The sequence below is a fragment of the Globicephala melas genome, chromosome 1, assembly GCF_963455315.2.
Source record: "Globicephala melas chromosome 1, mGloMel1.2, whole genome shotgun sequence".
In the NCBI taxonomy this organism is placed as follows: domain Eukaryota; kingdom Metazoa; phylum Chordata; class Mammalia; order Artiodactyla; family Delphinidae; genus Globicephala; species Globicephala melas.
Window position 1 is genome coordinate 106,742,920 of NC_083314.1, and position 15,587 is coordinate 106,758,506.

Genomic DNA, 15,587 nt, shown 5'->3' on the forward strand with positions numbered 1-15,587 from the left:
TTTAGTAAGTAGATATTGGGTATTTCCCCCTAAACATAGTCTAAATAGGAACATTTAGTTTGCATTTTAAAATATTAAAAGTATTGAAAATAACATACAGTAGATATCCTGCCACTAAATCAAATTTCACCTTATCTACATTTGGACCATAATATTCTCTAAAGCCTGTATCTACTTTTAAATCTTAACTTATATGTCAATATTTAATGACGAATAATCTTTTCTCAGCCAAGGAGGACTGATTAAAGTGTTGGTATGAAAATCTTATTTATGGAACTTCCCTGGCAGGTTCTATCGCTGGTTGGGGAACTAAGATCGCACATGCTGCGCGGCGCAGCCACAAAAAAAAAAAAGAAAGAAAGAAAGAAAAGAAAAGAAAAGAAAATCTTATTTATCATGTACAACGTCTTTGGAAATTTATACAGTAATTCTATTTGTCACAGAGCTGAGGGCTTGTTATGCCTGTTTTACTATAGGCTCTATAATAGAGGTACTCAGTCACTTTTACTGCCCTGGGGATATAACATGTATTTCCATTGGCAGTGACTTATTTTGGGTGGGGTGTTTTCAGAAGTCAAGGACAGGGACAATCAGTCATAACTTTGAAGGGAAATAGCATGTTGTGTTACCTCTCCAGCCTTATTGAAATTAAAAAAAAAAGTCTATCATACTCTATATTTAGTCTCAGACTAAAATATGATCTGAAAAGAAACCTTGGAGATAACTTCATTTGATCATGTGGGCTTGTTTTTGCAACTCAGTTCTGCACTGAGTTCAGAACTCAGTGATTCTTATTAACTCAGTGTCATAGAGGAAGTATGTAGAAACACATTGCTGTAAGACTCAAGTGTGCAGATTTCTTTATCATAAAAGGAATGACTATAAAACAACTGGGTGATTGTTCTTCATATTTATATTTTACTTGGTGTCACACTTTTTCATTTTGTGACTATCGTTTCAATCTTTTTGAGAGGGACCCAGTGATAGTATTTTTTCTACCTCCTTTTGGTCTTTTATTCAATCATTTCAACTAATTTTTTAAAATATCACCATTTTTAAAACCTTCTCCCAATTTCTATATCAGTGCTATTGTGGAGGAGAGAGGGAATGAATTATTTGATATGTTCAGAGGAGAAGAAGTTCTTACAAGGCAAAAAAGGGAGAGAAATTGACTCATTCTCACTGTGACTGGAGTTGAGGGGTGGAGGGAGAAGTGGAAAGTGGAAGGTAGTTGTGGGAGATGAGTTTGGAGAAGCAGTAAGGGGCCACATCATGTAGGACCTTGTAAGCATTTTGACTTTTACTGAGGATATGGGGAGGCACTAAGTGTTTTGAGCAGTGGAGTGATGTGATCTGATTCATACTTTAAAAGTATCACTCTGGGATTTGAACCTCAGGTGGTGTGGCCCTAGAGCCTGCACTAGTAACTACCTGCCAGGATCATTGGAGGAAAGGAGTCAAAGATCTGCTAGGCCAGGGAATTAATCCTCATGAAAATGAATGGAGTTTGGGGTTGGGGGTTGATCCAGAGGTTTGTAGATGCTGCAAAAAAGAGGAGTAAAGGGTAATATCTGCTGGTATATGTTTCAGAGAGAAGGATCAGTTAATGCAATGGCAGTGAGGCATTGAGGTCCGAGGAGGGACATAAACCTCTCTACCCCAGGCCTCTTCCAGTGCTCTGGGAGAGAAAACAGCCACCTCAGGAGAGAGCCAGGTTTCCGTGTTGAAGTATTCTTCGGGGGAATCAGGTTTCACTTAGAGAAAGACAGTGAAAGAACATTTGGTAAACAGATTGAGGGTATAGGTAGGATATTTTGTTGATGGCGTATTATCAGGTTCAGAAAGTACTGTGGAAAAGGTTTCGGGAATATTGGAAATGGTGTTAAATTATGGGAGCAATAGAACCAAGCACATGGGATGAGAGTTCTGGGAGGTATGGTTTCTTGCAGTAACTGATATAAAAATCAGTGGGGCTATAAACCTTGACAGGATTAATAAGGATGGTCTCCAAGGCAAAACTGTGGCTATGTGTGTTGGGAGGAAGGAAGGAAGTGTGGGTTTTGCCAAGAATAACTCTTGGCTCCTGTCCATGGCTGTGTCAAGGCCAGGAAAAGTGTATTGTTAATAAAAGTAGTCTTCCGTAAGAAGAGTGCCTAGAGACCCTTTGAGGTTTCGTCTTTTGAAACACACTGGTATAATGTGAGTGAATGAACATTAGAAAATTTTATTTTAAGAAAAGCCACACAGGGGAATTCCCTGGCCGTCCAGTGGTTAGGACTCCACGCTTCCACTGCAGGGGGCATGCGTTCCATCCCTGGTTGGGGAACTAAGATCCCTGCATGCCATGTGGCAGGCCAAAAAAAAAAAACCACAAAATAATTTGTATAAGTGTTATGTGCCTACATATTCTTATTACAGAGCTTTTACGTTCATTATCTTAGTTGATATGATTATCTAGTGAGTTACACATAAAATGTGAAATTGGAACCTTTAAAACTCTAATTACAGGTTTTTTTAAAACTTATTTTACAAGTTCTTTTAACATTTACGCCATATTGTTTCTGCTTGGAACCCTTGAAAGGCTTCCTATCTCACTTAAGGTAAAAGTCCACATCCTTACAGTGGCTTCTAAAATCCTATGTAATTTGCTTCCCTTTATTTCTCCTCCATAACCATACTTTCATTTGTAACATTACTACTAATTTAGTAGTCCCCTGTTCGTTGTTCCTTGAGCATGCCAATTGTGATTCCATTTCAAGACCTTTGTATTATTCTCCCAGGACTGTTCTTTCTTCAGTTTTTCCCTTACCTCAGTATTTTGCTCAAATGTTACCTTATCAAGAGACTTTCCCTGACCTATCTATATATAAATAGCAGTGTAGCTCCCCGGGATTCCCTCTTGCTCTACTTTGTTTTATTTCCATAGCTCTTCTCACCATCTGACGTATATATTAATTGATTTATTCCATGTATTATCTGTCTCCCCCAACTAGAAGGTTCAGTCTGCTTGAGGGTAGATACTGTTTATTTTGTTCACTGGTATATACTCAGAGAGAGAAGTATCTGGCTTTAAATGAATATTTGTTGGTTGAATTCATGAGTAAGGCAAGTGAGGCAGCTGGTCTCAGAGGCTGTAAGATTTGTCTAACTTCTCATTGTTGGTGATAGAATGGGAAATTAGAAGCTTCTGATTTCTAGTCCATTGCTCTTAATATTGTACCACATCGCACTCAGGATTGACATATATACACTACCATGTGTAAAATAGCTAGTGGGTACATGCTATAATGCACAGGAAGCTAAGATCGGTGCTCTGTGACAACCTAGATGGGTGGGGTGATGGGGGGGTGGGTGGGAGGGAGGTCCAAGAGGGGGGGGATATATATATACATATAGCCGATTCATTTCATTGTACAGCAGAAACTAACACAACATTGTAAAGCAATTATGCTCCAGTAGAAGAAAAAGTTAATGACAATAAAAACCAAAATAACAACATTGTTTATAGTTGGATGGGTACTTAGTTTAAATGTGTTTAGCTTATTTGTATATCACAGAACATTAACCTATGTTGCTTTTTTCCTCCTAATGCAGATGCCAGAAGAAGAAGCTTTCTGTGTATTTGTTAAATTAATGCAAGATTATAGACTTCGTGAACTTTTTAAACCAAGTATGGCAGAATTAGGCCTTTGTATGTACCAGTTTGAATGCATGATACAGGTAAAAGTGTGGTGTTAACCAAAAACATATTGCCTTTATATTTTTTGTCATCTTGGTTTGAGTGACAACTAAGCAAGCTTAATGTTAAAAGCATTAAAGCAATAGAAAAAGAAACAGTGTTTTAATCACATCATCATTTGTTGTTCAGTTAATCCACAGTTTAGACCTACTTCTCAGTTAGGCGCTGTCTGCAGGTAGATCACAGTCTGGAACTTGACTAGTTTTTATATTCAGACCTTAAGCATTTGTGCCAAATATAGTATATCATAACCTAGATGCATGAATTTCTTTATTATGCCATATTGTATCCTATTATTTTACATAGACTTTGCTCTCTTACAGAAGCCCATGACATTTGGACACTGATATCAATTCATTTCCTTTGAGACTATCTCTTTTATCTCTTTCAGTCCTCTCCCCTGCCTTTCCCTTTTCATCACTTTTTTTGCTGGCCTGTAATCTTTTAAAAAATATATTGTTTCTATCCTTTTGTGTTACTAGTTTAAGAGTCAGAGTCTTAGTGACTATGTGAGGGTGAAGAGGAGGAAGAGAGGAATCAAAACCAAGTAAAAAATACCTTTGAAGTATTTCATCTTTCTGGATTTAATTTTATATTTATATATATAAATAAATTTACTATTTTGTCCTGTAATGTAATGGTAGAAATATTCTTCATTTACTTAAATTTCAATTAGGTAAGCAGAATTTAAGAATATAGGTTAATCATTCAGCTGGCATAAGAGCCATTTTCACAAGTCTACTTTTCCCTGGCAGCCTTACCCACAGCAATTTAAAAATTCTCTTATCTTTTCTGTGTGTGATGAGATGAAGGGGATATACAAAATGTTTTTACATTTTAAAGTAAAAGACAAAGTAGGTCTTGGTGATTCTTAATTTCTTTTTCTTTTTGAACTAATAAGCTTATTTTTATCACCCTTAAACTCCCTTGGTTTAGTTTCAGTTAATGTATCATTTATGTTTTGAATTACTAGAGTGTTGAAGTATCTGTATTTTGGGTGAGAAGGTAGGAAGCTTAGGATAGGTGACCAATGGTAGATAGCACCTGAAAGTATTTCAAGATAACATTTCTTTCCCTTAAAAAAATTTTTTGGGGCTTCCCTGGTGGCGCAGTGGTTGAGAGTCCACCTGCCGATGCAGGGGACACAGGTTCATGCCCCGGTCCGGGAAGATCCCACATGCTGCAGAGCAGCTGGGCCCGTGAGCCATGGCCGCTGGGCCTGCGCATCCGGAGCCTGTGCTCTGCAGTGGGAGAGGCCCGCATACCGCAAATAAAAGAAAAAAAGAAAAGAAAAAATTTTTTTGGAAATATTATAGTTTATAGAAAAGTATAGAAAATATCAGATACCCATGTACCCACAAATAAGATTAAAGAAATATAAAATTTTTACTTATTTATTGTAATTTTTCTTTTTATTAATAAATCATTAAAAAGTTCCAACTTTTTTTTTTTTTTTTTGCGGTATGCGGGCCTCTCACTGTTGTGGCCTCTCCCGTTGCGGAGCACAGGCTCCGGACGCGCAGGCTCAGCGGCCATGGCTCACGGGCTCACGGGCCCAGCCACTCCGCGGCATGTGGGATCTTTCCGGACCGGGGCATGAACCCGTGACCCCTGCATCGGCAGGCAGACTCTCAACCACTGCGCCACCAGGGAAGCCCCCAGTTCCAACTTTTTAAGTTCCAACTCCACATCCTTTTTCCCTTCTTTCTTTTCCAGACAATAACCACTATCCAGAATGTGTCAGTTTCTGCCTCTTAACTCTTCCGTATGAAGCCTAAATTTTATGTTTGTGTTTGCTATCAGCTACTTTAGTATGTATACAATGGTCTGGCTTAAAATACTCAGTTTTACCATGTTTTAACTAAGAAATTCTTTTCATCTCTTTAGGAGCATCTTCCAGAGCTCTTTGTGCATTTTCAGTCTCAGAGTTTTCATACCTCAATGTATGCATCATCTTGGTTTCTGACTATCTTCCTTACGACTTTTCCACTACCAATTGCAACAAGGATATTTGATATCTTTATGTCTGAGGTGAGTTAATGCGCAGACTGAGCAAAGGAATCATTGGGTTAATGAGAGCTGGGCAATGAGGCCAATGATAAAGGAGACCCATGTGTTCCATGCTAAACTGCTTACCTGGATAATCTCATCTAATCCTTTAACAACCCTATCAGTACTATTCATCTCCCCATTTGATAGACGACAGATGAGAGATTAGGAAGCCAATATTTGGAGAAAGATTAAGTAGGTCGTCTATGGACACATAAGTGGTATAGTAACCAGGATTCAGATGTAGGCATTCAAAATCTGGAGCCTACACTCTTAATCAGACCTCTGTTTCACCTCCTTTTTGATTTAGTGAGAATTAGTGAGGGGTAAAATCTACCTTACAGTCAATATTGTTGCAATGCATCTGTTACCCAAAGAGGAAGAAGTAATGAGTATAATTGTTTCTCCTGTCCCATGAACACCTTGCAGGCAGTCCTTCTAATTGTCAGTGATATGTAGTAGTGATCCTTTGTCTTGTATATTTTGAGTGAGAAGGTAGGAAGGTAAGGATAGGTGATCAGTGATGGAGAGCACCTAAGAATATTATAAATTGTTATTAATTACATCTTGGGAAGATCAGTTTGTATAATGTAGCTAAGTTAGGTTAGTCTGGAGCCAGCAAGCTGTGATTCATATACTAATCTCTTCTGGTTTGTATGCCAAATCTGTCCTTCCACTTATTTCTGTAAATAAAGTTTCTTGGAACATAGCCGTGACCATTTGTTGATGTGATGTCTGTGTCTGCTTTTGAGCTGCAGTGGCAGGGTTGATTATTTGTGACAGCAACCATAGGTAGGGCTCATAAAGCCTAAAACATTTGTTCTCCAACTCTTTACAGAAAATGTGTGCGCACCTCTGTTTAGATACCTAAATGTTTACCTTAGTATTCTTTTGAATGATTAGTTTTTGTTTTGAAAGAATAAGACAAATTTGACTTTATAATTTGATTCCTCAGGGTTTAGAAATAGTGTTTCGGGTAGGATTAGCGCTTCTTCAAATGAATCAGGCAGAACTGATGCAACTCGACATGGAAGGGATGTTACAGGTAAGCCAGGCCATGATTTCTTGAATGTCTCTAGATTTTACTATTAATTAATTGATAATAAACGGTACTAAGTCATTCTTATGTTTTTCTTCTATTGTATTTTAGCACTTTCAGAAGGTCATTCCACATCAGTTTGATGGTGGTCCAGACAAATTAATCCAGGCAGCTTACCAAGTCAAGTATAACTCAAAAAAAATGAAAAAGTAAGTATTTTATATTTTGTTTTTTTAGTTATGGGGGTTTGTTGATGCATTTAGGAAATTAAATGGAAGAAGCAAAACATTCTAGTGGTGAGTGCAGATTTCCTCCTCATTTTATAGAGCTGTAATGTTTTATTTGGTGGTATTGGTTTCAATATAACCTAAATTTAATATTGGAATTTCATAGTGCTCTAGTGGTGCATGGGATTATTGTGTATTACTTTTAAAACTCCCCTTCCCATTCCACATTGATTAGAATTAGGAACCTGGTAAGTGTATATATGTGAGGGTGCTGTTATTTTAGAAACCGCTTTTATGGTGTGGTCTAAGTCACTGACATTCTTTTCCTCTTAGTTGATCCCAGTTTATCACTTAAGTTCAAGATTAGCATAACCAGCAAGATAGGCATGAAGTATGCATTAAGTTAGAATTTTGTTTACTGTGTATTACTTTCTAGTGAAACTTTTCTTTGAATATATTTCATAAAAGTTCAAGATATGCAGTAAAACCTTTGGCCTGTAAAGGTTAATTTTTGAAATATGATAAAGGTGTTAATTAAGAACAACAGCTCTTACTCTTCTAGGTTCCAGTAATTAAATAAATCTTAGCCTGAGGTCATTGTTAGCATTCCTGACACTTGTTCTCAGTATCTCTGCTGCTGCAAGGTGAAATTACATTAACATGTACAACTATTCCCATGGAGATTCCTACTCCAGAAAGTATATTAGAATATGAGTAAGAATTATGTTATTAAAATTAGTTGGCTCTAATTTGAAAAAAGACAATTTATCATATTCAAATATTATTGTTAATAAATTACCTCTGAAATTTCTAATAATCAATCACATCACACCATCATTTTGAGACATTACTGACTGAAAAGCTGTTCTGTTCTATAATTGATAAAATCTTAGGCACCATCTCAATTTCTGCCTGTTGACCTTAATTTAAAAATACTTTATTGGGACTTCCCTGGTGGCACAGTGGTTAAGAATCCGTCTGCCAATGCCGGGGACACAGGTTCGATCCCTGGTCTGGGAAGATCCCACATGCCATGGGGAGCAACTAAGCCTGTGCGCCACAACTACTGATCCTGTGCTCTAGAGCCCACAAGCCACAACTACTGAGCCCGTGTGCCACAACTACTGAAGCCTGCATGCCTAGAGCCTGTGCTCCGCAACAAGAGAAGCCAACGCAATGGAAAGCCCACGCACTGCCACGAAGAGTAGCCCCTGCTCGCCACAGCTAGAGAAAGCCCATGTGCAGCAAAGAAGACCCAGTGCAGCCAAAAATAAATCAATAAATGAATAAATAAATTTATTAGAAAAAACTTTATTGCTAAAAATTGCTAATCATCATTTGAGCCTTCATCAAGTTGTAATCTTTTTTACAATAGTAACATCAAAGATCACTGATTATAGATCACCGTAACAAATATGCTTCTGTTTTCTTTCCCTTCCTTTTTTTTTATTTTGTTGGTACTTCCCTTCCTTTTCTGTTGCAGTATCTACTTCTTACTGCATTGACTACTTCTTAGTGGTTAGTAGTCTGTTTATGCATATTCTGGAGAATAATACTTTATCAGTATTAAAAGATGAGTGTCATCCATTTCTACTAAGTATCACTCTCAGGATGTAATGAACTTACACTTGGACCTGGCTCTGAAGAAGGTTCAAATTTCCTGTGGGTAGGATGGTGGCAGAACAGAATTAAATAGCCTATTACAGTCTGGTAGATGTCAATATAACATGTTATTAATATAACATGTAAGAGATGCCTAAACTATGTGTCTTTAAACTGCATACACAGTCTAGTCTGTTGGGGCCCAGGAAAATGTTCAGAGCATGGTAACTAGATTTTCATTCTTTCCTAACTTTTATCTGCCCTGATAATATTCCTATGGTAGAGGTACTTTTACTGAGTTCAAGCTTGTAGTACTCGCCACACGACAGGCCAATAAATCGAGAGACATGGTGTTGGGGCAAGGAATAGTGACTTTATTTGCAAAGCCGGAAGACCAGGAAGATGGTGGACTGGTGTCCCAGTGAACCATTTTACCCGAGTTAGGATTTAGGTCTCTTTAATACTAAAAGGGCAGAGTGTGTAGCTGGTTGTTGCAGACTTCTTGGTGCCAGAATCCTTTGTTCTTCAAGCTGTCCACCTGAGTCTAGCCACAATGCTCCTATCAACCCTCAACAAAACAAATGTTCTGTTCTGCAACTTTTTATCTCTGTATGAATGGAAAAGTGTTATATTGATACTTTTAAAGATCAAGCCTGGGAGGCAGAGCCTTGAGAATGGGCTCTCATGTATATTTTAGGCTATAGGCGACATCCTTTTACAAAGGTGCAGAGCCAGCATAACTAAAAACAGAGCTCAAAGGTTAGAGCTAAAGGAATAGATCCAATATGGAGTCAGGTTTGTTCTTCTTTGTTACAGTATCTTTGTTCTCCTTTCTAGCTCCCCTTTTACAATCTGCCTTCTACCACTTTATAAAAGTAAGGCAAACCTGTCACTCCAATTCTTACTGTGGTACATTACTTTGGGATATAAAAATCTCTGGAGTACCAAAAGAAAGGGACAATTTCAGAATGCCTTGCTACAGAAGGAGTGTGCCCTTAGAGAACAAAGCAAGAAAAATCAAATGGGGCAGCTTCTTATTTCATCCAGCTGACAAATGCTTGGCAAGGCTGCCTTATCTTGCTTATAGTTAGAATTGAAAAATAGAATGGTGGTTATGGGGTTATGTATTCATATATACTTATTTGAGTTGAAAAAGAACATGAACTTTGGTGATAGAGAAAGTAAATGTAATTTGACTCATTGGTTTAGTAACAGTGACTGCCTTTGCTGCTTAGGTTATAGAGTAGACATCCATAAATCGAATAAGTCTCATTTAAAGTTTTAGTGAAAAAATTTAAGCATATATAAATCACATCCTTTGCAACTATATGCACTTAGGTAACAAAAATTTTTTAGACTTCTTTGAAGTATATAAGGGGCAACATTCTTTTAGCAGGTACATGAGAAAAAAAAGTTGAAGACCACTGACATGGCTGGATAGGAGGATGGCAGAAGATGAAGATTCAGGTTGTTTTCTTTTTTTTTTTTAACAGAAGATGTTGGGGGTAGGTGTTTATTAATTAATTAATTAATTTTTGCTGTGTTGGGTCTTCGTTTCTGTGCGAGGGCTTTCTCTAGTTGTGGCAAGGGGGGGCCACTCTTCATTGCGGTGCACGGGCCTCTCACTATCGCGGCCTTGCTTGTTGCGGAGCACAGGCTCCAGACGCGCAGGCTCAGTAGTTGTGGCTCATGGGCCCAGTTGCTCCGCGGCATGTGGGATCCTCCCAGACCAGGGCTCGAACCCGTGTCCCCTGCATTAGCAGGCAGATTCTCAACCACTGCACCACCAGGGAAGCCCTCAGGTTGTTTTCTGAAGGAGAGGGCACCAGAGTATAGTTTTAAAAAACTTACGTTTCCAGTTGCTGGGGTTAAATGATGACTACAGAGAGGGAGTTCCTCCTTTGTGGAACTTACAGAAGTGCAGAAGACTGACTTTGAGATATAAAAACCTCTGGAGTTCCAAACAAAAGGTACAATTTCAGAATGACTTGCCCCAGAAGGAGTGTGCCCTGAGAGAGCAAAGCAAGAAAAATCAAATGGAACAGCTTCTGAACAAATATACAGTATCATGTCCATCAGTGTCAGTGCCATGAAGGAAAAGTAAAGGAGGATGAAGGACATGGAAGTGATGGGGTGCTTTTTGTAGATAGAGAACTCAGGATAGGGCACACAGACTGATAAAGCACCATTTGAGCAGACAGCTGAAGGAAGTGAGAGAGGGAGCCATGTGATTATCTGAGCAAGTATATTTCATGCTGAGAGAGCAGTAAATGTAATGAATGAAATAAGAATGCTTGATGTATTTAAGAACAGTAAAAAGCCAGTGTGACTGTACTGTAGGCAAATGGGAGTGTAATAGGCAGTGATGTTTGAAACGTGGTGGGAACCTAGGGGTATTTAAAGCTGTGCTGTCCTGTATGGTAGCCACTACCTGTATGTGGCTATTTAAATAGAATTAAAGATTCATTAAATCAGTTGTATTAGCCATGTTTCAACTGCTCACTAATCACTCACATGTGGTTTAGAGGTTTCTTTAAGATATGAATGTTGCAAGCAAGCAGTCTTAGCCTTTGGCTTCTTTTGTTGTAATTTTTTATTTTGGTATACTTTTAAACTTTTCAAAAAAGTTACAAATATACTACAAGGAACTCCCTTATGCCACTTATCCAAATTCACCAATTGTTTACATTTTGCCCCATTTGTTTTATTTTCCTCCCCCCCCCCCACATGCATATATATAAATAAAATAATATGTGTGTGTGTGTGTAAGTAAAATCCATACCCATTATTTTTGGGAGGACACATTTTAGAGTAAGTTGAGATATTGTGCCCTTTTTCCTTAAATACTTGAATATGTACTTCCTAAGAACAGAGCTTTTTTTTTTTTTTTTAAACCGAAGTCAGCAGTTAATCAAAATCAGGAAATTATCATAGATACAATAGTATTCTAATCCATAAAAGAAGTTCAAATTTTATCATTTGTCCCAATAATATTCCTTACAACAATCTCCTCCTCCCATCCCCAACTTCTACCCACTCCCCACTCTTTTATTTATTTATTTATTTTATTTTTACGTTACGCGGGCCTCTCACCGCTGTGGCCTCTCCTGTTGCAGAGCACAGGCTCCAGACGCGCAGGCTCAGCGGCCATGGCCCACGGGCCCAGCCGCTCCGCAGCATGTGGGATCCTCCCGGACCGGGGCACGAACCCGTGTCCCCTGCATCAGCAGGCAGACTCTCAACCACTGCGCCACCAGGGAAGCCCCCACTCCCCACTCTTAATCCCTTACCCCCTGGGTCCTGTATCCACTCCAGACCCTACAGGATCATGTATTGCAATTTGTTTATTTATTTATTTATTTAAAGATTTAATTTTATTTATTTTTGGCTGTGTTGGGTCTTCACTGCTGCATGCGGGCTTTCTCTAGTTGCAGCAAGTGGGGGCTACTCTTCGTTGTGGTGCGCAGACTTCTTGCGGTGGCTTCTCGTGTTGTGGAGCACGGGCTCTAGGCTTGCTGGCTTCAGTAGTTGCAGCACGCTGGCTCAGTAGTTGTGGTGCATGGGCTTAGTTGCTCCACGGCATGTGGGATCTTCCCAGACCAGGGCTTGAACCCATGTCCCCTGCATTGGCAGGTGGATTCTTAACCACTGTGCCACCAGGAAAGTCCCGTGTATTGCATTAGGTCTTCCATGTTTGTATTGTAAATAGTGTCATTTCAGTCTCCTTTAATCTGAAATGCTCTCTCAATGCTTTGTGTTTCTCGACCTTGATATATTTGAAGAGTACAGGCTAGTTATTTTGTAGAAGATCCCACAATGTCGGTTTATCTAACATTTCCTCATTATTAGATTCAGGTTGTGCATTTTTGGCAGGTATACCAATAATATTGTATCTTCTCATCAGTCTTGGCTTGTCTCAATATTGATGATGTTACCTTTTTTAAAAAACAATTATTTATTTATTTTTAAATTTTTATTGAAATATAGTTGATTTACAATGTTGTGTTAGTTTCAGGTGTACAGCAAAGTGATTCAGATATATATATATATATATATACACACACACACACATATATATGTATATATATATTCTTTTTTTACATTCTCTTCCATTATAGGTTATTACAAGATATTGAGTATAGTTCCCTGTGCTATACAGTAGGTCCATGTTGGTTATCTATTTTATGTATAGTAATGTGTATATTTTAATCCCAAACTCCTAATTTATCCTCCCCGCTTTGGTAACCATAAGTTTGTTTTCTATGTCTGTGAGTCTATTTCTGTTTTATAAATAAGTTCATTTGTATCATTTTTTTATATTGCACATATAAGCAATATCATATGCTATTTGCCTTTCTCTGGCTTACTTCAATTCACTTAGTATGATAATCTTTAGGTCCATCCATGTTGCTGCAAATGGCATTATTCCATTCTTTTTTAAGGCTGAGTAATAGTCCATAGTGTGTATATACTACATCTTCTTTATCCATTTAGCTGTTAATGGACACTTAGGTTTCTTCCATGTCTTGTATTGTAAATAGTGCTGCTATGAACATTGGGGTGCATGTATCTTTTCAGCTTATGTTTTTCTCCAGATATATGCCCAGGAGTGGGATTGCAGGATCATATGGTAGCTCTACTTTTACTTTTTTAAGGAAGATGGTGTTAGCTTTGATCTCTTGGTTAATAAGGTGATGTCTGCCAGATTTTACTACTATAAAGTTATTATTTTGTCTTTTATGAGTAAGTAATTTGTGTCAAGTTACTTTGAGGTTATATAATATCCTGTTCCTTACCAAACTTTCCCTCCCCATATTTGGCTCTGTTTATGATTGTCTCACTCCCTCATTCCTTCCTTATTAATTGGCATTCTAGTATAAGGAAGAGGTTTCCCTTCTTTCTCTTTTTATCTCTTTGCTTGCTTATTTAGTTATATCTGTGTGAATCCACTGAGTCTTGTTATTATTATTTTTTTAATTAAGAACTACTAGGTGGTTTTCAGACTGGTTTTTGAGAAGCCCTGATTTTTTTAAATTAATTAATTAATTTGTTTGTTTTTATTTTTTGGCTGTGTTGGGTCTTTGTTGCTGCACATGGGCTTTCTCTAGTTGAGGGAAATGGGGGCTACTCTTCGTTGTGGTGCGCAGGCTTCTCATTGTGGTGGCTTCTCTTGTTGTGGAGCACGGGCTCTAGGTGCACGGGCTTCAGTAGTTGTCGCACGTTGGCTCAGTAGTTGTGGCTCACGGGCTCTAGAGCGCGGGCTCAGTAGTTGTGGCGCATGGGCTTAGTTGCTCCACAGCATGTGGGATCTTCCCGGACCAGGGCTCGAACCCGTGTCCCCTGCATTGACAGGCCGATTCTTAACCACTGTGCCACCAGGGAAGTCCCCCAGAAATACCACTCTGGTAATAGTGTTTAGAAAAGATTGAGTTAAGAAACTGGCAAGTAGCAAGAACAATTAAAAGATTCCTCTAGTAATTTATAAGCCATAACAAAGGCCTAAAAATACTACCAGTGAAGGGAGAGGGAGGTAGCTTTGCAGCTACTTGGAAGTAGGTTTGCAGAAACCTGATCATACCTCAGCCAGGTGATCAAGGTCAACATCAACAGTGGTATCCTGTTGATAGTTTATACCTTTGATGAAAATGGGACTTACCTCTGTGGTCTTCCTCCCCCAAAACCCATATTACCAATATAATCATGAGCAAAGCATGAGACAAATCCCAGTTGAGGGACATTCTACAGAACACCTGATGACCAGTACTCCTCAAACTGTCAGGGTCATCAAAAACTTGGAAAGTCTGAGAGACTGTCCTAACCATGGGACTTTAAGAAGACGTGACAGCTAAATGTAGTGTGGTATCCTGGATGGGATCCTAGAGTAGAAAAAGGACATGAGCCAAAAATTTCAGAAACCTGAATAAAGTATGGACTTTAGTTGTTAATAATATATTAATATTGGTTCATTAATTGTCATAAATGTACTATACTAATGTAAGGTTTAAACCTAGGAGAAACTGGGGATGGGGTTTATAGAAACTCTATACTCTTCTAATTATTTTGTAAATCTAAAACAGTTCTAAAAAATAAAGTTTGTTTAAAAAAATTATCAATGCAGATGAAAAAGTAATATTGAATTTTAGAGCAGTGTTAAGGTGGTTGAATTGAACATGCTTGGTGACTGAATTGGGAATCAAGGATTAAATGATAACTCATAGTGTTTTGTTTTAGGTTTGTGAATGAGTAATGATGACATTTATCAGAATACATTACAAAATATCTGCTTCACAGTAGTCATTTGTGAAGGCTATAAAGTTATTTCAACAGTGCAGCCATTGCTCAAAATGTTTCGCACTTTTTTAGAATCAAAAATTTTTTGGATATCCTGTATTCTTTTAGACATACCAAAGTAAGAGACATAGCAGTGTAGCAGTTAAGGGTGTGACCTTATGCAAGTTTCTCCTTCTTTCTAAGCCTCAAAATTGGCATATTACATAGTCACTGTGGACAGAAGATTGTGAAAAGATGGCAGAGTAGGAAGCACCAGGAATCTGTCTGCCACCTAGACAGTAGTTGCACTGGCAGAATCTGTCTGATGTTAACTGTTTTGGAACTCTGAAGTCTATTGAAGACTTGTAACTGCTAGGGGTAGGCATGGTAAATTGCAGTTAATTTGATCAGTTCAGCTCTTAGCGCATTACCCATTCTCTACCCCTTAGCCACTGACAGGCAGCTGTGCTTGTATTCCTGGAACAGCCTGCATGCAGCTTATGGGAGTCAGGGTGGGCAAAAAAGACCATGTCCTCCACATATTAGGGATCTGTGCTCTGATTCCTGATCACTGTTTTTGATCGGACAGGTGCAAAGAAGTTGTTGTTGCACATCTCCCCATTGATGTCGCACCTCTCTCCACTGTTGTTGCACCTCTTCC

General features: G+C 38.4%; 1 protein-coding gene across 7 annotated transcripts in view; it reads left to right on the top strand.

Annotated features, from left to right (window-relative positions):
• Nucleotides 1–15,587, top strand: part of EVI5 (ecotropic viral integration site 5) — a 208,068-nt gene that overhangs the window by 74,632 nt on the left and 117,849 nt on the right. For all 7 annotated transcript variants that reach the window (XM_030868666.3, XM_030868669.3, XM_060302758.2 and 4 more), the window contains exons 6-9: nucleotides 3,595–3,720; nucleotides 5,627–5,770; nucleotides 6,744–6,833; nucleotides 6,939–7,036. In XM_030868666.3, the coding sequence (XP_030724526.1) occupies nucleotides 3,595–3,720; nucleotides 5,627–5,770; nucleotides 6,744–6,833; nucleotides 6,939–7,036 (458 nt within the window). The remainder of the gene's footprint in view (nucleotides 1–3,594; nucleotides 3,721–5,626; nucleotides 5,771–6,743; nucleotides 6,834–6,938; nucleotides 7,037–15,587) is intronic.